Here is a 25,420-nt window from a genome sequence, read left to right as displayed (position 1 = left end):
AACATTGATTTTCTTTTGTTCCATTTATTTATGCATTCATTGGTTGATTCTTGTGTGTACACTGACCAGGGATTGTCCCCACAACCTTGGGGTATCATGATGATACTCTAACCAACTAAGCTACCTGACCAGAACAGGATGCTGAATTTCTTAAGTTTATTTGACAAGAGGCCATCTGGAAGAACCATTGTTTCACTAACATGTTTGGATCACATTGACTTGGAATATGAACCCTGCTTTAAGTGAGGGATGACAGCAGAGCAGACAAGACAACAACAAAGAATTACAGTTTAGAGAACTCAGAACCTGGGCCACTTCAATAGGCTCATTAAGGTTTTGTTTTGTTCTGTTTTTTTTGCTTCCACTCTTATCCTCATGAATCTATTTGCCACTCAGTTGCCAGAAAATCTTTTATAAACATAATTTACTTGATGTCAGTCACTGTTAAATACTTTTTAATAACTTTTCATTGCTCTTAGAATAAAATTTAATCTCCTTACTCACATCTGACAAGGCTCCACAATGAATGATCTGGCTGCCGCACAGCTGTTCATTCTTATCTTTTCCTGCTTTCCCTTTTTCTTTCTTCACTCAGGGCCTCATTGGCCTGACATGTGCTAAGCTTCTCTGTATTTGAGGGTGGGGCATTAACATATGCTCTTTCTACCTAGAGTGTTCTCTCCGCTTGCCACATGCCAGGTTTCTCTTCATCCGTCAGGCCTTTCTCGAATAACCTAGTTAAGTAATTTTCTGTCAACTCATCCTGTCAGTCCTCTTTATGGCATTTATCACAATTTGTAACTATGTATTTATTATTTGTTTGTTCGGAAATATGTCTTTTGTATTAGGTAATGTATATGCAGTCATGGCAAAAAGCTTCGTACATAGTAGATGCTCTAATTTGTTGAGTGAAAGAAAGGAGTTATCATAACATTCTACAGAGTTGCCAGTGGAATATTCTAAACTGACACTGTGTTAGAACAAAAAGCTAGACAGGGCCTTTAGCTCCCATGATAGCCCAGAGAGCTATGGAAGACATTCTAATTTTGGCAAAGAGGATAAAAGCAGAACAGAATTAGAAAGCAAACAATGGTCTTTTCCATCACAGCAGATCACATGATGTGTTATGCTGTATGTTCAATCATCTAAAAACCAGAAACAGAAAAAATGTCTTTTTACATCCAGAATTTCTATCTTTAGTTGTGTCTAATTACCAATACTTCTCCTAAATGTCTGATGCTGATTTATAGACTTCACTTACACCGAAAGCATAGATAATAATGAAGGTTGGGTGTGTGGATAAGGATCAAAACTTCATTATGTTCCTACACACAGGCTCTCCTTATGACTTTTGTGGGCCATAGGCATTTTTTTACTTCACAGGTCTCTTCCTCCATAAAAGACATTAAAAAACAACAGCCTTCTGTTTTCTACTGTAGAGAGTCAATATAGAAGGATTGGGGGAGGAAAAAAAGCAGGATGGTGAAGAGCATGCACTTTGGAATTAGATGAAACCCAGGTGTGCCACTAGCTAGGTCATCATGAGGAATTATGTAATCTTTCTGAAACCTCATCTGTAAAATGGGACTAATGAAATTACCTGTTTCTTAGACTTGTGAAGTTAAATGAGATAATGAATTTAAAGAACTTAGCACAAATCCTGCTACAGTTGACACATAAAAAATGTCAGCCACAATTGTTAAGAGTAACCAATGTATTTCAAAGATGAAAAGACAGGATTTTTTTTCTGACTGCTTTTTTGAGTATGACTCAATATAATTCTAAGCAGTTCAGAGAACTGTGGATGTGAACTAGAAAGATTAGCTATAATAATGTGCCGGTATAATGTGTGTGATCACATCCCTACCTCCTGCCTAGAAACTTGCTTACACCACATTCTAGTTTGTAATAGAAAAATGTACAGCTGGGGAAATTTTGATGCACAGAGTAATTATTACAATGTTTTACCTAATAATTGTTCTGTTTTATATCAACTGTGAAAATAATACGACTTGACCAAACTATAGGAGAAAAGAACAATTTATCCCTTTTAGTTCATGAGTAGAGAGTTTTCATCTCTGCCTCTAGAGATAAGCAAGGTCTCCCAGCAGCTATTCAGTGCTCATTAAGAAAGAAGCGCTGGCTACTGGAAAGGTATGCTTTCTCTCTGAGAATTGTGTTAATGACTACTTACTTCTAAATTTGCTTTCATTTATATTTTTTCCCATGGAAAGGACTCCTTTCTTAATTAGAGAAACAGCCTAATTCCTTACCCAAACCCAAGGTTCTCTGTTCTTGCCATTATGATTAAGGATGTTTCTTTCCTCCTCTAATGTCAGAGAAGTTACATGGGGGTTAGAGGATGAGAAAAAAACCCTGGAGGAGACTGGAGTCCTGGAACACAGACTAAGATTTAACACAGATGATCTTGGGAAATATTCTTCCTCACTCACTTTCTTCCATTTTTTCCTTCCTTTTCTTTTCCACTCCCCCTTAGAACCCTACTTTCTCCTCCAAGAATGGCCTATTGTAATAGGTGTTTCTAAGATCAGAATCTGTCAAAAGTATAGTCATGGTCCCCCTGCATTAAAAACACTTGGAGAGCTTCTTAACATGCAGCTTGATTCTTCGACTTCAGTCCAGATCTACCAATCCAGAATGGGTGGAAATAGGACCTATATATTGGCATTTTGAACAGAGACCCCAAGAGATTCTGTGCACATCAAAGTATGAGAATCACTGCCCTGTAATAGAGGCAGAGCAGGGTTTTGGTTTTTTGTTTTTGTTTTTTAAATTTTATTTTAATATTTTATTGTTTATGCTATTACAGTTGTCCCACTTTTTCCTCTGTTGCCCCTCCTCCACCCAGCCCACCCCCTTCTTTTTTGTTCTATTGCATAGTATTCCATTGTGTAAATGTACCACAGGTTTGTTTGTTTTTTTTAAACCACTCATCTACTGATGGGCAACTAGGCTGTTTCCAAATCTTGGCTATTGTAAATATTGCTGCTATAAACATGAGGGTGCATAAATTCTTTTCAATTGATGTTTCAGGATTCTTAGGGTTATTCCTAGCAATGGAACCACTGAGTCAAAGGCAGTTCCATTTTTAATTTTTTGAAGAAATTCCATTCTCTTTTCCACAGTGGCTGCACCACTCTGCATTCCCACAAACGGTGCAGTAGGTTTCCCTTTTCTCCACATTCTCGCCAGCACTAGTTCGTTGACTTATTAATGATGGACATTTTGGCAGGTGTGAGGTGATATTTCATTGTGGTTTTAATTTGTTTCTCTCTGATGGCTAATGATGTTGAGCATCTTTTCCAATGTCTATGGACCATCTGTATGTCCTCCTTAGAGAAGTGTCTAATTCAGGTTCTTTGCCTATTTTTAATTATATTTGTCTTCCTGGTATTGAGTCATATAAGTTCTTTATATATTTTGGAGATTAAACCCTTGACCAGTGTATCATTGGCAAATATATTCTCCCATACAGTTGGTTTCATTTTGATGGTGGTTTCTTTATCTATGCAGAAGCTTTTTAATTTTATGTACTCCTATTTGTTTATTTTTTTCCTTTTTTTCCTTTGCCCTAGGAGATATAGCAGCAAAAATATTGTTATGCAAGATATCTGAAATTTTACAAGTTATGTTTTCCTCTAGGATTGTTATGGTATCACAACTTACATATAAGTCTTTTATTTATTTTATAGTTTATTCTAGTGTATGGTGTAAGATGGTGGTCTAGTTTCTTTTCTTTTCTTTTCTTTTCTTTTCTTTTTTTTTTTTTTTTTGCATGTACCAGTTCAGTTCTCCCAACACCCTTTATTGAAGAGACTGTCTTTACTCCATTTTATGCTCTTGCCTCCTTTGTCGAATGTTAACAGACTATAAAGACTGGGTTTATTTCTGGGCTCTCTATTCTGTTTCATTGATCTGTATGTCTGTTCTTATGCCAATACCAGACTATTTTGATTATAGTGGCCTTGTAGTATAGTTTGATATTACATATTGTAATATTTCCAACTTTGTTCTTCTTTCTCAACATTGCTGAGGCTATTCAGGGTCTCTTTTTGTTCCATATAAATTTTTGGAATATTTGTTCTAGATCTGTGAAATAATGCTATTGGCATCCTAATAGGAATTTCATTGACTCTATAGATTTCTTGGGTATTGTGGACCTTTTAATGATATTAATTCTTCCTATCCATGAACACATTATATGCTTCCACTTATTTGTATCTTACTCAATTTCTGTCTTCAGTGTCCTGTAGTTTTCTAAGTACAGGTCTTTTACCTCCTTGGTTAAATTTATTCTTAGGTACTCATTTTTTTTTTGTTACAATAGTAAATTGGATTGCTTTCTTAGTTTTTCTTTTTGATAGTTCATTATTGGTGTATAAAAATGATATCAATTTCTGAATATTGACTTTGTATCCTGCTACTTTGCCAAAATAATTTTTTAGGTCTAGTAGTTTTTTTTGGTGGAGTCTTTAGGGTTTTCTATGTAGAATATCATGTCATCTGCAAATGACAGTTTTACTTTCTCATTTCCAATTTGGATGCCCTTTATTTCTTCTTATCTGATTGCTGTGGCTAGGGCTTCCAGTGCTATGCTGAATAAGAGTGGTGAAAACAGACACCCCTGTCTTGTTCCTGACCTCAAGGGAAATGCTTTTAGGTTTTGACCATTGAGTATGGTGTTGCCAGTAGGTTTTTTGTAAATGGCCTTTATTATGTTGAGGTATTCTCCTCTATTTCCACTTTGGTGAGTGTTTTTGTCATAAATGGGTGCAGGATTTCATCAAATGCTTTTTCTGCATCTATTGATGTGGTCATGTAATTTTTGTCTTACATTTTGTCTATGTGATATATCACATTTATGACTTGTGAATATTGTAGTATCCTTGCATCCATGGAATAAATTCCATCTGATCATGGTGTATGATATTTTTAATGTATTGCTAGATCTGGCTTGAAAATGTTTTGTGTTTTGTTGAGGAGTTTAGTATCTATGCTCATCAGAGATATTGGCCTATAATTTTCTTTCTTTATTGTGTTTTTACCTGGTTTTAGAATTGGGGTAATACTGGCCTCATAAAAAAAATCTTGGAAGTTTTCCCTCTTTTTGAGTTTTTTGGAATATTTTGAGAATGGGTGTTAGTTTTTCTTTTAATGATGGTAAAATTCACCAGGGAAGCCATCTGTTCCAGTGCTTTTGTGTGCTGGGAGTTTTCTTGAGTACCGCTTCAATTTTTCTAGTTGTTATTGGTATGTTCAGGTATTCTACTTCTTCCTGATTCAGTTTTGGAAGATTGTATGTTTTTAGAAATTTAGCCATTTCACCTAGGTTGTCCAATTTTTTGGCATAGAGTTATTCATAATAATGTCTTACAATCCTTTCTTTTTCTGTGGTATCAGTTTTTACTTCTCTTTCTTTTCTGATTTTATTTGGATCCTCTCTCTTTTTTTCTTGATGAGTTTGATTAAAGGTTTGTCAATTTTGTTTATCTTTTCAAAGAACCAGCTGCTGGATTCATTGATCTTTTGAATTGTTTGCTTAGTTTCTATGTCATTTATTTCTGCTCTAATCTTGATTATTTCCTTCCTTCTACTCACTCTGGGCTTTGTTTTTGTTGTTTTCCAGTTCTTTTAGGTGTAGGTTTAAGTTGTTTATTTGAGATTTTTCTATCTTCTTTTAGGGATGCCTGTAATGATATGAACTTCTCTCTCAGGACTGCTTTTGCTATGTCCCATAGGTTTTGGGTTATTGTGTGTTTTCATTTATTTCCAGATACTCTCTGATTTCTTCCTTAATCTCCTTGTTAACCTCTTCATTATTTAGTAACATGTTATTTAGCCTAAATGTATTTGAATGTTTTTCTGGTTTTTTTTCTTGATGTTGATTTCTACTTCTAAGTCATTGTGATCCTAGAATATGCTTTATATGATTTCTTGAATTCATGAAGATTTATTTTGTTTCCTACCATGTGGTCTATCTTTGAGAATGATCTGTGTATGGTGAAATATTCTGTAAATATCAATTAAACCATTTGATCTAGCATGTCATTAAATACCACTATATCCTTGTTAATTTTTTAACTGGAAGATCTGTCCATTGTTGACAGTGGGGTGTTAAAATTACCTACAATGACTATATTGCTGTTGACTTTCTTTACATATTTAGTTGCTCCTATATTGGGTGTATATATCTTTACAGGGGTTGTATGCTCTTGTTGGACTGACCCTTTAAGTATTATGTAGTGAGCTTCTTTGTCTCTTGTTATAGTCTTCGTTTTGAAGTCTATTTTGTCAGGTAGAGATATTGCTTCTTCAGCTATTCTTCCACCTCCATTTGTGTGGAATATTTTTTTCTATCCCTTTACTTTTCAGCCTGTTGTGGATCTCCTGTAGACAACATATATGTCACATTTGTGTTTTCTTACCCATTAGGGTACCTCTGTCTTTTGATTGGAGCATTTAATCCATTTACATTTAAGGTTATTACTGATAGATACTTACTCATTGCCATTTTTTCCTTTGTACCTGTGTTACTCTCTCTATTTCATCTTCTTAAAATAGTCCCTTTAGCATCCCTTGCATTGCCAGTTTTTGTGGAAATGTACTCCTTTAGCCTTTTTTTTTGGAGGGGAGTGGTCTGTGAAGCTCTTTAATTCATCTTCCATTTTAAATGAGAGTCTTGCTGAATGGAGTAGTCTTGATCATAGATCCTTCCTTTTCATTATGTGGAATATTTCATGCCAGTCCCTTCTGATCTATAGTGTTTCTTTTGAGAAATCAGCTTACAGACTTATTGGAGGTCCCTCGTAGGTAACTAACTGTTTCTCGTTATGCTTTTAAGATTCTCTCTTTGTCTTTAAGCTTTGCCATTTCAACTGTGATGTGTCTTGGTGTGGGCCTCTTTGGGTTCATCTTGGTTGGGATTCTTTATGCTTCCTGAGCCTTCATGACTCATTCCCTCACTAAGTTAGGGAAGTTTTCTATCATTATTTCTTCATATAAGCTTTCTATCCTTTGCCCCTTTCTTTACTTTCTGGTATCCCTATCATGTGAATATTGTTACATTTTGTGTTGTCCCAAAGATGTCTTAAACTATCCTCATTATTTTTAAGTCTTTTTTTATCCTGTTGCTCTTGAGTGGGTGTTTTTCCTTACCTTGTCTTCCAAATCACTGATTTGATCCTCTGCTTCATCTAGTCTGCTTTTAATTCCTTCTGGTGTATTCTTCATTTCAGATATTGCATTCTTCTTTTCCAACTAGTTCTTATTCATAGTTTCTATGTCCTTTTTCATGATGATATAGCTCTCATTAAGTTCCTTGAGCATCCATATAACTATTACTTTGAACTCTATGTTTGATAATTTGTTTGCCTCAATTTCACTTTGCTCTTTTTCTGAGGATTCCTCCTTCTTTTTAGTTTGGATGTTGTTTCTTTGTCTACCCATTTTAGCTGTCTTTTCTTTGTTTGTTTGTATGTATTAGATAGATCATCTTTGACTCCCTGTCTTGTGGGGTGGGCTTATGTGGTAGGAGTCCTGTGGTACCCAGTGGTGCAGACTCCTTGATCTCCTGGTGGCTGCTCTAGGAGTGCCCTTTGTGTGGGTTATTTGGGCTCTCTTATTGTATTTTGGCCCTGAATGTTGTTGGCCTGTTTGTGGGATCTCCCCTCCATCTGACTGACTGAGAGGCTCGACCCCCACCACATCTTATATGCTGTTATACAGGTGCTGACAGAACAAAACAAAACTATAAAGTGGAAAGATAAATGGAATGTTAAGGAAAGGGGAGGAAAAGAAAAAGAATAAGAGAACACCAAAGGACAGAAAAGTGATTATGGGGAGATAAAAGGGAAGAGAACTAATACAAATAATGAACCAAATGAGGAAAACAGGAAAAAGGGACATCAAAACAGAAGAAAAACAAATTTAAGAAAAGGAAAGAAGAGAACAATGGGATAATCAAAGATAAGAATAAGATAAGAGATATGAAAGAAAAAATAGAGCAACAAAAGAAGAAAAAAAAAATAGGAAAAATAAAACTGTTATGAAGAAGAAAAAATAACAAAAGTAATGAAAAAGAACAAAGTGGAATTCATCTCAGCAGAATTTAGTGCTTGCCTGATAGGTTGTTCCTTTTGCTACAGCTCTAATGTTGTCTGTGGTTAATATAAGCCAATATCAGGTGCTGACCACATCTAGCCCTTGGCAGCTTATTTGAAGCTATGGGTGATCCACAGTTTGTGGCTGATTCCTCTGGGCTTGGCTGTGCCCAGGATGGGCCCAGCTGCTCTGCGAAGCTAGGTTTTAGCAGTACTAGGCCCAGGGGTGTGTCCTCAAATGACCCCAGTCACCACAGGATCTGTCTCTGCCTGTCTTTGCCTGCTGGCCTACTCCCAGTCTTAGACTAGTCACAGACCCAACTGTTTCTGAGAGGCCTTCTGGTGGAATCAGGGGGCCAAAAGGGGACTTCTGCATCTCTCATGGCAGGTATGTTTCAGACTCCAGGGAAGATTGTGGATATGAATCCCTGACCCCAGGCTACTAGTCTGAGTCTTCCATGGATTATATCCCTGTATTCAGCAGGGTGGGGCCTCTAGTAGATGAATGGGTGAGGTCTTCAGAGCCCAGATTTTGGGTCTGCCAGAAACCAAGAGGGTGTTTCTGTGAATCTGCCACAGGAGGAGGCTCTGGTCTGTTTCCGGGAAAGTGTATGCAATGGCAGTGCCCTACAGCCCATCTCTGACACCCTTGTGTCTGCATATGTTGCTGTCCCTGCAGCAGGTATAAAGATGCAGGATTGGAGAAAAGAAAGAAGAAAAGGAAAAAACCCAGACAAAACAAAACAAAAAACAACAGCACAAAACAAAAAGAGAAAGATGCAGGCTTCTAGTCAAGATGGCAATGTAGGCAGACATGGCTGGCCTTTTCACACAACTGCATCAAAATTATAGCTAAAATATAGAACAACCGTCGCTCAAGAATGTCAGAAATGGAGTTCATTGGAAGTCTGACAACTATGAAATCAAGTTGAATAGAAGTCTGACATCTATGAAATTGAGGAAACTACGTCAATTGAGACCAATATGAGGGGTGCAGACATGAAATGGGCTGGCCCCACACCCATGTGGAAAAAATTCAACAGGGATATCTTAGGAGCAAGAAGTCCCAGCCCCACATTAAGACCCCAAGCCCAGGATTCCAGTACCAGAAAGATAAGGCCTCACAACTTCTAGCTGTGAAAACCAGTGTGGATTGATTTGGTTGAGGAGGCTGCTGGAACCCAAAACAGTTCCTCTTGGGAAACTCACACACAGACTCAACTCCTCAGATTTGCTTCCTCAGAGCTCCAGCACCAGGGTGGCAGCTTGAAGGGCACAAGTGGTTTACAGGGAGAGAATGAAGTATCTGGCATCAGGATGAGCAGAAGCCATTGACCCTTTTCTGAGACCCCCCCCCCCCCGCCCCCCGCCACAGAGCCAATAGGCTGGTGCCATATCTGAGATTCCATCAACCTGGCTAACACTGTGTGATCCACCTTGGAGATCTACAGAGGCTCTACCCCACCCAACATATGGATCCACCCAAGCTGTTTTCCATAAGAACATCTCGCCTTGGCGCCTAAATCCTATCAAACAAGCAACAGCTGGCTTTAGTGAGCCCTAGCTGCAGCCAGATTAGAGTCACAGCTTGGCTTTACCTGGGAATCTCCAAGCCCAGCACAAGTAGCAACCATCTTAGATTGCTTTACAGCTTAGGCACGGTGCCCTGGGAAAAACACAGATGGGGGCTGACCTTGGCCTGTACCACTTGGGAAACCCCAGAGCCAACGTACCTAGTAGACAGCTACAGACATGTTGGAGCACCACTACCCTGCCCCTGCCCACAGAAGGTGGAGGTTGATAGTAGTGGTCACAGCCAGTCCTTGTGGCTGACTGCTGAGTAAATCCCTCCCATTTATCTCCCAACACCAACCAAGACTCAACTACAAGAGGAGGGTGTACTTAGCCCACACAAAGGGCACACCTTGAGTACCCAGCTTGGGTAATAGTGGAAGCTGTGCCACACTGGACCCTCCAGGACACCTACTACATTAGGCCACACTACCAAGACATGGAGTCAAAGCAGCTCTACTTAATACATAGAAACAAACACAAGGAAGCTGTCAAAATGAGGAGATAAAGAAACATGGTCCAAATGAAAGAACAGATCAAAAATCCAAAAAAGAGCTAAACAAAATCAAGATAAGCAATCTATCAGAGGTAGAGTTCAAAACACTGTTTATAGTGATGCTCAAGGAACTTCGTGAGGGCCTCAGCAGCATAAAAAAAAGACCCAGTCAGAAACAAAGTATACACTAATTGAAATGAAGAACAATTTACAGGGAAACAATGGTAGAGTGGATGAAGACAAGAATCACATCAATGATCTGGAACATAAGGGAGCAAAAAGCAACCACATAGAACAACAAGAAGAAAAAGGAATCCCCAAAAATGAGGATATTATAAACAGCTTATGGGACAAATGTAAGAGGCGCTACATTCACCTTATAGGTGTGCCAGAAGGAGAAGAGAAAGAGCAAGAAATTAGAAATCTATCTGAAAAAAATAGTAAAATAAAACTTCCCTAATTTGGTGAAGGAAATAGACATGTAAGTCCAGGAAGCACAGAGAGTCCCAATTATGATGGATGTAAAGAGGCCTACTCCAAGACACACCATAATTAAAATGCCAAAGGTTAAAGAGAAAGAGATTCTTAAAAGTAAGAGAAGTTAGTTACCAGAAGGTTGCCAGATGGGAGGGGGGCAGGGGAGAGTGGGAGTAGAGATGAGGGGACAAAGAAGAATAGGTAGTTACAGAATAGCCATGGGATGTAAAGTATAGGAAATGAAGTAGCCAAAGAACTTATACACATGACCCATGGACATGAACAATGGTTGGGTGATTGCCTGAGGGAGTAGGGGACACTGAGTGGAGGTAGGCAGAGGGGGAAAAATCAGGATAACTGTAATAGCATAATCAATAAAATATAATTTAAAAAAAGATGCAGGTGGGGCGAGCAGGAATGCAGAGGGTGAGGTGAGCAGTGTCCCAAAGGAAAAGGTAGCTGTTTTTCCCCTAGGAGGGCCTGCTCTTCTCAAGAAAGACAGCTGCTGTGGAATCCACGTATATCCCAGCACAGAAAGCCTCATAGCTACACCCCCATCTCACTGCCTAGTGCCTCCCACTCCAGACTCTCCTCACACAACTCCAGTCCACACTGCCCTCCCTTCACAGGGGCCCAAGGTGAGTGTTTGTAAACACAAAATCTGTGCTTTGGCTCCTTTAAGAATTAAAAAAATAATAATAGCTTTATTTCCAGTGGTCACATCTCTTCCCAGTAGAGAAAAACCCGGTGGCCTTTTACCTCTGGATGTTATGTGGTTGTCTGATCCTGGCACTGGTGCTCTGTGCTTGGGAGCCTGGTTTGTGGTCCTGGCTTCTCTCCTTTCAAGGGGAAGTTCCCACAGTTGGGCCGCCTCAGCCCACTGCCCATGTGAACCTGGCTGACCCTTTTAACGACTGCAGCCTTCCTACTGGTGTCATGGTGGTTTTTGCCCATCCTGGTTAACAGTCTCTTTTTGAGGGTAGTCTTCAGTTTATTTTGAGTAACTATTCCCCTCTTTCATTTTATTTCCAGTGTGGTTCTGGGAGGAGGTATGCAATATATCCTCCTACTCCGCTGCCATCTTGCAACCCTGAGAGCAGGTTTTATTATCTTTATTTTACAGGTCAAGAAATGGAAGTGCACAGATGTTAAATTATTTACCAAGCTTACATTTATTGAGTACCAACAGTATACCAGAAAGCACCCTTTTCCCTTCATGTATGTTATCTTGTTAATCTTCATAAAACATTTGGGAAATAGCTGCTGTTCTCTCTATTTGAAATGGTTCAGGGAGGTTAAACAACTTACTCAAGGTCACATGGCTAATAAGTTATGGAACCAGGTCTTAAGTTAGATATCTGTGTGACTCCTGGGGCCATGTGGTACTCTTTTCCTGACTCTTCATCCCTGAATGAAGCCAGACAGTCTAGTATACTAGAAAAATATAATTCTTCACCTTAGTTCTACAGTGTTCACTCTCTTTGATGCAGCTTCATTCCAGGGCTTGAGCTTTTGGAAAGTTTGCTTTTTCATGTGAAATTCATCATAACATCTTGATGCATTTTTCCTCCTTCCTACCAGGCTCCACAGCCAGGGCAAATCATATTAGATCAGTTATAGCCTTCTATGCTTACATCCAAGTCTTTATGACTGTCTCAGCAGCTGTCAGGAGATGTCTGTCAAAATATTCCCCTAACCAGCACCTTCCAGCCTCAGCCACAGCCTTCCAGATCTGTTTCAACATCTTCTCTCATCATCCCCCACATCCTTGCCATTTGTCTTCATTCTAATCAAGCAAACCTCTTTGTCCTCTACGTATTATTGGCTCACATCTGCCTCCACTTAGTTCCAGGCATTGTCCTATATAGCCTCCTTCCTCCTAACCACCTCCCATTAGAAGCAAATAGGCTTCACCTTGGGGGCCAGTTCCAGGTAAAAGTGCCTGGAACCTTGTCTTGAGAAAGATCTTAGACCAATTTGGAGTATTACCAATATGTACTGTAGGTTTAGAAAAAGGGAGCAGCACCACACGTATCACAAATTTGCCAAGTCTGCATAGTTTAAACAAGCACTTTAGAATCAGAATTGGGTTTGGATCTCAGCTCTGCAACTTATTCCCTGGGTGATCTTGAGCACAGTTTCTTTATACAATGAAAGTGATACCAACTTTAGATAATTTTATATTACATAAAGTGCTTACCAAGTGTTTGTCAATCAGTAAAAGTAGCTTAACTTATTTTTTTCTTTCTTTATTCAAGAACCTTCTTAAATTAAACTTGATGGGTATAACTTATTGGCAAGAGAGATTGAAGCTTTGCCCATCTCTAGTCACTGTACATTAATAGCTATAAAAATCTATAAAATTAAGGGAATTTTAAGCTATAAGGGAAGCTTATTAACCTGCTGCCAGTGGACTATCATATTTAAATAGGAGCAGGGAGAGAAAAGGAAGGAGAGAGCCAGGGAGAAAGGAAGCGAGGCTTGAAAGGAGGGAGAGGCAGAGAAAGAGAAAGAGAAAGAGAAAGAAAGGTGTCCATATATTTGTTCAGTGCAGTAGCTAGTATAGCTCAAGATAAAATTAGCCATGGAAAAGTAACTGGCTTTGGACCAAATGGAAGATGCCTGGTTTGCTGAAATTGAAAATGAATAATTTCCTCACAAGTTTTTTTCTAGGCTTTTGTATGGAATGACTGTCACATCTTATTCATGTTAGTTGCATAACCAAAGATTCTCTTTGTAGACAAAGGAAGAAAGACCAGGCTGCCCACTCTTACTGAAGTTTGTACTCATTTTAGATATCCAGCTCCCTGTGAAGGATTTATCCTCTTTCCTGGGAGAAAAATTTAGAATCCAATTTTTAGGGTTGCACTCTGTGGTCCAGAAAGTAAAAGTCAAACCCCAAAGACCATGAATAAAGATGTGCCTTATTATAAGAGAGAGCTGTGATATGCCCTGGGAGAGAAGGCTCAACAATATTTTAGATACGTCATATGTGCAGGTGGATAACAAAGGAAAGAAATTCTCCCAGATTTGGGGTCCCTTGAGGAAGGAAAGGAACTCTCACAATGAAAGGGGATATTTTGTTTTTTTTCCATAGCAGCAGATTGGCTCCAATGGGAAAGATTTCCCAATACTGAAAGGTTGGCCTGGCACTGGCCAGTTTTCTTCAATACAGGTCCCTGTTCCTTTCTGTCTCTTATCCTTCTTTGCATGACTGGATGTCAGCATGGGGGCTCCTGTTCTTTCAGATAATCATCCAGAACTTCTGTCTTCACACTTCAGGTATGGAGATCCAACCTTGGAAAACCAACATCTCTCCCTCCTGTCATTATTCATATCCTAGGTCATCTTTTATTTATATATTCATAGACCTAAATCTAGGGATCAGAATGGAAGTGAATGGTGGAAAATCCTTGGATAATACCAGACACTAAACGGAATTTCACTTTCCCAGTAGTATTTTACTCCTGACAGCACAAGTCTGTGTGCATGTTATTCCACTTCTAATATTACTGCTGCTGAGCATTATGCAGCTGCGTTGAAGTTATTCATTTATGTGGTTTGGGCCAGTTTCTGAGAAATAGGCAGAACTAGAGAGCAGAAGAATCCATCAGTGTTAGATATGAACAAAGAAAATTATGATCTTTTTGGACTTGTCCTCCACAATACCAATATAAATATAAAAACACCTGAAACTAATATAATATTGTATGCTAACCACACTTTAATTAAATTAAAAAAAAAAAACAGAGAATAGGAACAATGTAGATGCAGGTAAATAGAGAGAGCCCTAATTCTTTAGAAAGGAGAATGGGGATAGGGACAACTCCCCAAACTCTTTGGCTGTAATATCCATTCCTTAGACTCTCATCTAATGTTTCTTTTATGTCTTATTTCTGTGGGTGGTTTTTGTATTTCTAGGCTATTATTTAAAATATTATTCAAAGACATCTGAAAACAAAACATTTGCTCCATTTTAGATGGCTTTTTACACATCTCAAAAAACAAGGATATGTTTGGCTATCCTGGCAGTATTTGGAAATGCATATTTTGTTCAACATTATTTGCAAATTAGATTTTTTTCTTCCTCAAAATAAGTGTAGAAATGCTTCCATATGTTTGAAGTCAGTCTTATCATTTTGCTAAGAGGGAAAAAGAAAAAATACAGTTTATAGCAATTTTCATGAGAACATATCAAATGGTGTTTTCTCAAAGTTAGCAAAAATAGCTTTTCTACTTCAATATAGTACTAAAGTTAAGAAGACAATATCATTTGTTTAAAAATGTTAAATTGTGATTGACATAATTTTTAAAATGTAATGAAACCAAACTATATTTTACTATTTTGATTTCTTATACAAAATAAAATATTAGGTGAGAATCTGACTTTAATTCATTTTTCCAATAATCAGAAATCCATATTAAAAAAATGCTTTGGATTTTTGTATACTAAATTTTTCTTGTAATAAATTCTTTAACATAAATTTAGAAAACAAATTTTGTTCCATGTATCTCCTTACTGATTTCTGAGCTAGAAATGTTTTAATCATTGCAACTTTTATGGTATATTTTAATAGATGGTAGATTAAATAAAATGTTCTTTCATTATTCTAGTTTTTCAGAATTTTCTTGGCCTCTTCAGATGAATGTTAGAATGTTTTTATAAAGTTTCAAAAATATCTGCTGAGTTTTTTTGTTAGAATTTTATTAAAGCCATAAATTAAAGAAGAATAATTGATTTTTTCCTGTCTGGGATCATTTTAATTTTAAAATATTTCTCTTTAAACTATACAACATTCGATGTATGGGTCTACTAACTTTTATTTTTAATTATGGATATTATAGATTTTCTTTGAGTGGTGTAGGGAGAAAACATTAGCATTACTTTAAATGTTCCTAACTCTAGTTTTTCCATTCCTTTTTTTTCCTCTTTATTGAGTTTACTGGGGTGACACAGGTTAACAAAATTATACAGGTTTCAGGTGCACAGTTCCACAACACATCATCACCACCTCAAGTCAAGTTTGCTTCCATCAACATTTATCCTCCCTATACCCTCTCCCACATCCCCCCAGCAATCACTGCACTATTGTCTCTGTCTATGGGTTTTTTCCTCTTTCTTTCTTTTTTGCTCAATCGCTCCACCCTCTCAATCCCAACTGCCTCCCACCCTCAACAGCTGTCAGCCTGCTCTCTGAGTCTGTCTCCGTTGTGTTTGTTAGCTCATTTTGTTCATTAGATTCCAAATTTCCCTATTCATTTTATAATGCTACATTTGATAATGGAAATTATTTAAGGACTTAATTATCAACCTATAGCAGAACAAACTATCCAATGCATATGAGGATTTTCAGATTATAGTACCATGAAGAACCATTTTCCAACTTCTAAAATGCCAGATTAGCCCTGGCAGGTGTGGCTCAGTGGATTGAATACTGGTCTGCAAACCAAAAGGTCCCTGGTTCGAGTCCCAGTCAGGGCACATGCCTGGGTTTCAGGCCAGGTCCTCCACAGGGGGAGCGTGAGAGGCAACCAATTGCTGTCTCTCTTGCACATCACATCGATGTTTCTCTCCCTCTCTCTCTCCCTTCCTTCCCCCTCTGTCTAAAAATAAATAAGTAAAATCTTTTAAAAAATAAAATAAAATGCCAAATTAGATGTAGTCTTAATTGCCTGCCCAGAGCCTTTTAGCCAAACAAGGCATTATTATGTTTTCCTTCTAATTTCCTGTGAATGCATAACTTATCATCAATAACTTTTTACTTCAAGTTCTTTGTGGCATATACAGGAGTATTAGAATACATTCACCAACATCAGCTTCAAAAGTCTGTTCTTGGGTTGTCCATATGAGCAATGACTCTACTGCAATTAAAACTTCAGGGTCTGGTTGCCAGAGAGGAGAGGGGTTGGGGGACTGGGTGAAAAAGATGAAGGATTAAGAAGTACAAATTGGTAGTCACAGCATAGTCACAGGGATGTAAAGGACAGCATAAGGGATTTAGTCAATAATATTGTAATAAATATGTACCGTACCAGGTGGGTACTGGCAATATTGAGAGAAGATTTTCTAAAGTATATGATTGTTTAACTACTATGCTATACACCTGAAACTAATATAAAATCACATTGAATCTAAACTGTAACTGAAAAATTCAAAAAATGTTTTTTGAAAATGCAAGGTCCTTTCTTATACACTCTCCCCCTAAATGTGCCTGCCCAGTCCTGCTGAGTGCTCCAACAGCGTTTTTCAGTTGTGTCACTTTCCATCCTGGGTTTCAGTCTCCCACCTTCTACACTCATCTGCTGCCAGTCTGTCCATGCCAGTATCTTTCACCTTCACCATAGCTAGAGGGAGCTTCCTAACACTCAGTCTGATCTTGACACTCTCTGGTTTAAACACAGGAGAAATCCAACAAATACACATGAAAGATGAGCTAGCTATATTTTATAATATGTTGAGTACTAGTCATACACAGGTAAATAGGACATGGGCTTGTCCTTTGTTGTTACAGGATAAAAGCCAGACATGTTAGCATCACAGGCTAGTCTGACCTGCCACTCCCTTACCTGTCCTCTGACACCCAGCCACACTGGACTCCTGAGAACACACTCAGCTTGATTCTTCCTTGCTTTACTCATACTGTTTCTATGCCCTGCCTGCTTTTCATGGCGAAACCCTACCCTTCTTTCAATGCCAGGTGGAATGTCATGTGCAATGAGAAGCTTTTCTCACTGGTTATCCCTCTTCTAACACCAGAGAAGGTGGAGCTGACTGCTGCCTGGACTGCTGTCCCACAGCAGGCAGATTGTACCGACAGTGCACACATAAGAGACTCTGAGGGCTAATTGTCTCAGTGTCTGTCTTCTCAACTTTATTGTGGTTGTCTTATAGCAGAAACTCCGAATCAGTCACCTTTTGATACGTGCTTTAATGCCCTGTCTGACAAATGGCACAGAAATCCTCTGGTCTGCGAAAGGAAGCCAGCAAGCAAAGAAGGTGCTCAGGCCTTATTGCTTTTCCTGATAAATATGGCAGTATTTTCTCAAGGCAAAAGTTCAACTTGTTTTTTGCATCTAAGAGTTGCACTGTACTTCTTGGCCTCAGTGAAAATAGCTTAGGGGGAGTATAGGATCCTAGAAGGAGGGGCAGGCTTTGGAATCAGAGAACCTGGGTTTAGTCCATACTAGCAATATGAGTTTGAGCAAGTCATACAACCCTGAGAGTCAGCCTCCTCCACTATAAATTAGGAATATCTGCCAACCAGGGATAAGTTCAAGGTTATGTGAAATTATACACATGAGAAGCTAAAATTTTTTTTAAATGAGAAAGCACTATAAATGTCAGTGTTATTTTCATTATGGTTATTTTATATGTAAATGGAGATAGTTTTACATAAAATAGAATTTCTGTTTCAGAGATTTTTAGAAATTATTTTGGAGGAGTAAAGCCCATGTAAATATATTTTAAGTATTCTATTTCTTTTTTTAAAAAAATGATACTCGTATCTAAGTTTGTCTAGGTTTTATCATTTTTTAAATGTCCTGGCAGTGTCCTGGCCAGATTGATCAGTTTGGTGGAGCATCATCCTGTACACCAAAAGTCTGTATGTTTAATTCTTGGTCAGAGCACATACCCAGGGTGTGGGTTTGAACCCCGGTACAGGAGGCAACTGATTGATGTTTCTCTCCTCTACCCTGCTCTACCTTCCCTTTCCCTTCTCTTCTTGCTCCCTCCCCCTTCCTCTCTCTCTCTCCCCTTTCCTCTCATTCTAAAATCAATAAACATATCCTCAGGTAAGGATTAAAAGAATAAAATATCCTGAGGGAGAGTGCGTAAGTCCATCTCCCCCTCTTTACTTTTGGGTGATATTACTGATCAGATTATTATCAGATCTCTGCTGTTTAGCCTATATCTGTGCCAGGAATAATATTTTGGATGCTAATCTGCATTTATTCTCCCTGTATTTTCCCATTTTTCTCCTCTCTGTTCAAGCATGTAGCTGATTGCACGCATGCTTATTGATTCAGAGTAGCACATGGCAAGGTGGAAAAGAGAATATACAAGCCTTTCCTCCTCCTCATGCTCCTCTCCTCCTTTTCCTCCTTCTTCCCCTTCTCTCTTTCCCTTCCGTCTCACCATCCCAGTCCTGGCCAGTCTCCTCTACCTCCTCTTCATCTTGTATAAACTTCACTCTCATGCTAAGCAGCAGTCCTGGCATCCTCTCTCTACCTTTCTAAACTCAGTCCTCTTTTGCAATCATGGCAAAGCAGAACCTCTGTTTCTGCAATGCACTGCACAACAACCCCTTTGCCTGTGTGTTCACCTGGCAAGCTTATGCTGGGGCAGGGCAGGGATAGGGCCTTCCTGACAAAAGACTGTCTTCCTTCCTAGTGGAAGAGTTCTTTAATTATGAAGTACTGAGTGAAGATTGTTTCTGTCTGAAGGGAAGTTCTCCTTCAGGGTCTCAGAGTTGAAAGAAACATCTTAACGAACTGAGATGTTCCTTTGGATTCCCTGTGCCTGGTCGGTAATTCTCTCAAATAATAACCATAGCCATGTCAACATATGTTCTCAGAACATGTGGACAGGAAGAAAGGGGCAGATAGGTAAAAGAGTTATTCTCAGACTTAAATTTATGATACCCTGTGGCATCTGGGAGGCTTCAGATGCGTCCTTCCTCCTGGCCCTCCTGGTAGAACCTCCAGTAGCACAGGAGGGTGGGGAATTTCTAAAAAGACTTTGCTGTGTGCTTTGCAGAGAAACAGGTCTGGTTTGCCTTTCAAGCTGAGCATGCTTGTCAGGTGACACTCACTTCTCTACCTAGCTGCTCCAGAAATTGTTAGATTTCTCTGTATGGTGCCCAGGTTTCTACATTCAGACAAGTGTAACAGCCCATCATTGGGATATATTTGATAGTGCTGTATGCTTGTGTAAGAAATCAGGTTTTCCCATGCTCTCTTTAAAGGAGAGGTCTGAGGTTTTCTCAAAGGCATCTGTTAATGTTGTCATCCTTGGGAAATGTTATTTAGTTTGTTTTCTAGGGGACCTCAGCATCCTTAGAGAACATGAAATGAGACAGATAAGTTTTGATACAGGGAAAGCAATTTGGGAGCTACGAGGCATGGGCTGAGGAAGATGGACGTAGGTAGAATGTGCTTTTGGGTCTCGAGTTCCAGATGGCAAAGGATGTGTAGAGAGCTGAAAGCATAATTACCTTCACATTCTATACAGTTTAATTTCCAATAGGTGTGGATTGGCCATAATTGTGCCTGTGGGCCCTCTGCAGAAGCACAGCTGCCCAGGGAATGTCCTGATCTATGCCTCAGCTTATTTCGTTTTTACCCTGGAGATATGGTTTACTTCAAGCTGCAATATTTTTGTTCTTTATCTTCCTCACAGATTCATGAAGGTGGCAGGGAGCACAGTGGATGCAGTTACCTGGCAACAGTAGGTATTCACCATTTTTGCTCTTACTTATTATCAGGTGCTGGGAAATGAAAGTTATTAGTTATCATGAAGTTTATAGCTGACATTTAATAAGCTATTCTTCATCCTCTAGGAAAAAAGTTGAAACTAAGTCCAGAGTTGTTCTTATGACACATACTATCCCATAGTAATACAATTTAAAAACAACAACAACAACACTGACACATTTGGGAAAGCTCAGCTATTATGTACTCTATTAAATCAATCTGTCATCAGTCAGCAGGTAATGAAGTCCGAACATGTCACCATTTCCCCATAAGCTTTTGCTTAGGAATAAATTTCCTTAAGAGGAAATATTGTTGATTACTCAATATATCATGTGAAAATAGAAACACTTCATTATATTAATGGCAGTGGTCTTAATTAGTGCCAAGAGAGTTACTAATAAGAAGCAAGTTTTAAAAAAAAAAGAATACGAAGGGGATGAAGCAGCTTCAACAGAGAATAAACCCCAACATTCTAGGAAGAAGCTTACAATGGCAAAGATATATTGCCCCAAAGGGAGATTGACTTGTAAAGATAATTATCTGATGTATAAATTTACATTTTCTCTAAGTTTCCTTATGGCATTTGGGCTGGAATGTCCAACATCTTACAACGTCTCACAATTTTACACTGGAATCCTGCCTTTCCTTGTTGTAAGAAATCTGTACCACAGCATATTCCAAATCACCTCTCGTCTAATGTGGTCCTCATAGCCCAGATATTTGCTCTGGTTCTGTGCCCTCATAGCTGTCCACTCTGGCCATCTTTCTCAGTTACTCTAACTTTTCCTCCCTAACTCATAACTCTTGTCTTCTTCTGTTTTAAGGGGTCCCAGGATTCCTTACATATTCATGACGTGTGAAAGAAAGCAAAGTGAATGAAATTTTATTAACTGTCCCAAAAGGGTTTGGGGGTTGTTGACAATCAGTAACTCCAATCATAGTGGAAATATTTTATTCTACATGTTTACTGTTAGTTTCTTTAAACATGTTCCAGATATTTTCAGACATTCTTATCCTTTAAATTGTTTTTGTAAGTGATGGATTCAGTAAGTATGAAAATCTAGTCATTCTTTTGCTTAAAACCCTTCAGTGTTGTCCCTTTGCACTTAGACCAAAAGCCAGACTTTCTGCCCTGGCCGATGAGGCCCTTTGTGTTCGGCCTCTGCCACCTCTCGGGGCATCTGGTGCCACTCTACCCTTACTCATTCCATCCCAACACACTGGTAGTCTTTTGGTTCATAGAAAGTTCACATGCATGTCTGCCTCAGGACCTTTATACATGATATTCTTCTGCCTGGAATACTGTTCTCCCCATTTTTTGTGCGACTGGCTCCTTCTCATCTCTTAAGATTCAGCTTACATGTCATTTATATCAAAAGGCCTTCCCCATCTAAACCAGGTTCCTCACTGATTCTCTTTCTTAGCCCTTTTATTATAGTGTTTATTATAACTTACAATTACTATTTTTTCTTATAACTTGTTTTTGTAATATGTGTGTTTTTCTCTCCCATCAAAATAGCACTTATTTAATTCAACAAGTGCTTATTTAGCTGTTGTTGTTTTAAGACAATACTTTCATTTTATTAATACTTAATTAAAAGTGGCATATTAGAACCAGACACCCATATGGTTTAGTGGTTGAACACATGGGCATCATTGTCAGAAGGTCTGGGTTTGAATCACAGTTCTTACGAGTATTATTATGTCTATAAGCTTTGCAAATCTTTATAAAACTCAGTTTCTGATTTTGTTAAAATTTTATTTTTCAATTACAGTTGATATTCAATACTACCTTACATTAATTTTAGATGTAGAGCATAGTGATTAGACAATCATATAATTTACAAAGTGATCCCACTGATATTTTAAGTATTTACGTGGCACCATACTTAGTTATTACATTGTTATTGATTATATTTCCAATGTTGTACTTTTACACCCCATGACTATTTTGTAACTACAAATTTGTAGTTCCTAATCCTGTTATGTGTTTCACTCATGCCCCCCATTTAGATAATTGTTTATTGCACATTTACTTTGGAGGGGAATAACAACAATGATAATAATAATAAGAATATAGGAGAAACTGTCACAAATTTCTATATGCCTTACCATATCTTATCCTCACAATGACCAAATGAGGGAGGGACTACTTTTATCTCTATCTATAACTTAGATAAAGTTGTAGAAAATCCAAAGATTGTGCAGAAAGTGAAGTTTGGGTCTGTCTCACTCTAAGGGCTATTCTCTTAACTATTATTGCTTTGATAACTAGAAATGATCCTTTACCGAACGTATTACATTCTAGTGAGGGACTTCAACTCCTCTTCAGTGTCCTCACCAAAGGCTGTATGGATAATGTAGCATAAAGATGCTACACTATAAATTGATGAATTTATAGTGTTGTGGGTAGAAATAATGAGTGTACAAATACTAATGGGTAAGAATGTAAGTCTTGCTCAATTATCATGGCTGAAAGGGAGGGATCAGAGAAAGATTTTATTACCTAGTGAAGCATTCTTTATAGTGCAAATGGAGTGAAGTAAACACAGTATTTTTTTATAATGGAAAAATACATTGTTTTATAAATACATTTTATTTATTAGCTGTTTAGAAATATTGGCCATTCTCTCAAGATAAGATCATATGTTTACAACTACTCTAAAAATACCCCCAAAGCAGACAACATGTTTTTGGTTTTGACTCCAGAATCAGTACTCTTTTGAGGACAAGAAATAGCCCCTGGACCTGCCATACTTACTCCTTCCAGCTATAGCTTCTAGTCAAGACTTGGAATAGTCATGAAACAATTTCAGAAAATCCTGGCCAGGAGGACTCTCTAATCCTAAAAAATGCTAAGGTGAAAATTTCTTAATAATGTAAAGAAAATCAAGAATCATTGTTAGGAAAAAATGAATTAAGATAGAATTGTCAATATGAGGGGTACCCAAAAAAAGCAGAATTATCTTTTGAAGGGCAGACCCTTGTAGTACAGGCTTCTTCCACTAAGTGAGTGTTCTAGGACCCCATCTTTATCAGTGTACCAGTTGGTGTTGTAAGAGGCTGTGTTCAGCTTCAGTGAACTTTTTGTGAAGATTCAACCCATTTGCCCATTTTATGACGGATGATTTACAAACCCACCAGTTCACACTGCACTGAGTATTCAGCAGTTTTTGACCCAAAACAGCATGACCCCCGTACCCCCACCCTTTCATTTCACCCAGTCTCTCCCTGCAGAACTTTTTTTTGTTTCCATGGATGAAAACAGTCCTCAAAGGAAAATGTTTTACCAGTATGGAAATAGTGAAACAAAAAACAGCAGAAGCACTAAAAGGTATCAAAATTGACGAGTTTAAAAACTACTTTGAGCAGTGGAAAAAAAGTATTTCAATAGATGCACTGTATCAAATGGAGAATACTTTGAAGGTAACTGAAGTTTAAACATATAAGAATAAATATACAATTTTTATAAATAAATTCTGTGTTTTCAGGTCCCCCCTCATAAATACCTATATACAGGTATGCAAAAGAATGAATTCAGTATTGGAGTGCTATCTTAGAGACAAAACCAGAACTCTGAGTCCAAACTCATAAATAAACATATCTATATAGTTAGACTATTTTTATTTAAAAATTCAGGCTCTTAGATTTTGAAGACCAAGATACATGACTTAGTGATTGGTACTGCCCGCCAAACCATGCAGAAAAACCAGTAAGAGCTAGTGAGACAAAGTTGTAATTCCAGAAATAGTGGAGCAGCTTCTATCAGGCATCAGTGAAAAATCTGGACAAAACACTGAAGAATGACCAAAAGGAAGCAAAAACTAGAAGTTATTCAGTCCTTGAAAGAAGTAAATGGTACTGATGAGACCTGTAGGTATGTAACAAAACATGCAGTGTGAGGTGACTAGAACCCAAATGAAATACATGGTTATGTTGGCTTGAGGTTTCAGAAGAAGGAGTGAAAAGATGGAAATCTCAGAAAGAAGGAGCCATGAGGCAAAATGCCAAATATGCATATGAATTTGTCTCAGATCTTTGCCTGATCCCTGAAATGTGCATTTTCAGGGGAGACTCAAAGAAGCCTGGTAAAAAGCAACAGCTGAATGCCTGAAAAAGTTACACAGAGATTTCAGTTGTTGTCACAGGAGGGACTGAGACTGTATTTTGAATCTTACAAATTAAGAGGGGCTGATAAACACCTTGTGCTTCCCAGTGAAAACCAAGAGTTATGCCTCAGGAGTACAGTCTACGTCTCAAGACTAGGGATTTGCTAAGTATGATGTATAACCAAAACAGGCTTACCCTAAAAACGTGTAGACTGAAGCTGCTGCAGGAAAAACATGATCAGCCATTCACCCAACCTCCTGCTAGATCTGAAATCAACACTTTTCTGTCTATGCAGAACATCATCCACACTTTCATTATACAGTTAAAAGATTACTAGACATGCAAAGAAAACAGGAAAGTGTGACCCTTGGCCAAGAGAATGAGCAATACATAGAAACCTTGTGATGACTCAGATAATAGAATTGGCTGGCAAGGATTAAGGATTTTAAAGAAGCTATTGCAAATTATTCAAATAGTTAAGGGGGAAATGCCCATATTGGGTGACTACATGGGGAAATATCAGCAGTGAAATGAAAACAACATATGGTTAAAAAAACAAATAAAATTCTTAAAGAAATAAAAACAATAAGTGAAATGAAAGACTCACTGGATAGGCTTAACAGGAGATTAGAAACTACAGAGAAAAGGGTTGGTGAACTTGCATACAGATCCATAAAAATTGTACAAATAAGAATAGAGGAAAAATACTGAGCAAAAATGAGGTTTCAGCAACCTCATTGCTAATAGCAAATGGTCTGATATGTGTGTAGTTAGAGGGAGAAAATGGAGCAGCAGAATTTTTTTGAAGAAATAAAAGGTGAACTTCTCCCAAATTTGTTGAAAAATATTAACTTACAGAACCAAGATGTTAGGCAAACCCTAAGGAAGATAAATATAAGGAAAAATCATACCTGGACGTGTCATTGTCAAACCGCTGAGGAAAGAAGTTAAGGAGGAATTCTTCCAAGTGTTCAGACAAAAATGACACTCAGAACACAGACACAGATGATGGCTAACTTGACTTCAGAAGTAATTGAGAACTGAAGATAATGGAACATCTTTAAAGTACTAAAAAAAAAAAAAGTCAAGCCAGAATTCTATATCTAGCAAAAGTGGGTTTTTTTAAAATAAAGCAGAAATAAACACGTTTTTGATCATGAAAGCCAGTGGA

The 25,420-nt window shown here is 38.1% G+C and overlaps 1 protein-coding gene across 2 annotated transcripts in view; it reads left to right on the top strand.

Annotated features, from left to right (window-relative positions):
• Nucleotides 1-25,420, top strand: part of HPSE2 (heparanase 2 (inactive)) — a 619,058-nt gene that overhangs the window by 394,569 nt on the left and 199,069 nt on the right. For both annotated transcript variants that reach the window (XM_028513737.2, XM_028513738.2), the window contains exon 6: nucleotides 20,066-20,113. In XM_028513737.2, coding sequence (XP_028369538.1) covers nucleotides 20,066-20,113 — 48 coding nt within the window. The remainder of the gene's footprint in view (nucleotides 1-20,065; nucleotides 20,114-25,420) is intronic.

This window comes from Phyllostomus discolor, chromosome 5 (genome assembly GCF_004126475.2).
Source record: "Phyllostomus discolor isolate MPI-MPIP mPhyDis1 chromosome 5, mPhyDis1.pri.v3, whole genome shotgun sequence".
NCBI lineage: Eukaryota > Metazoa > Chordata > Mammalia > Chiroptera > Phyllostomidae > Phyllostomus > Phyllostomus discolor.
Note: the sequence above shows the minus strand (reverse complement) of the source record. Positions and strands in the feature narration are given on the sequence as shown.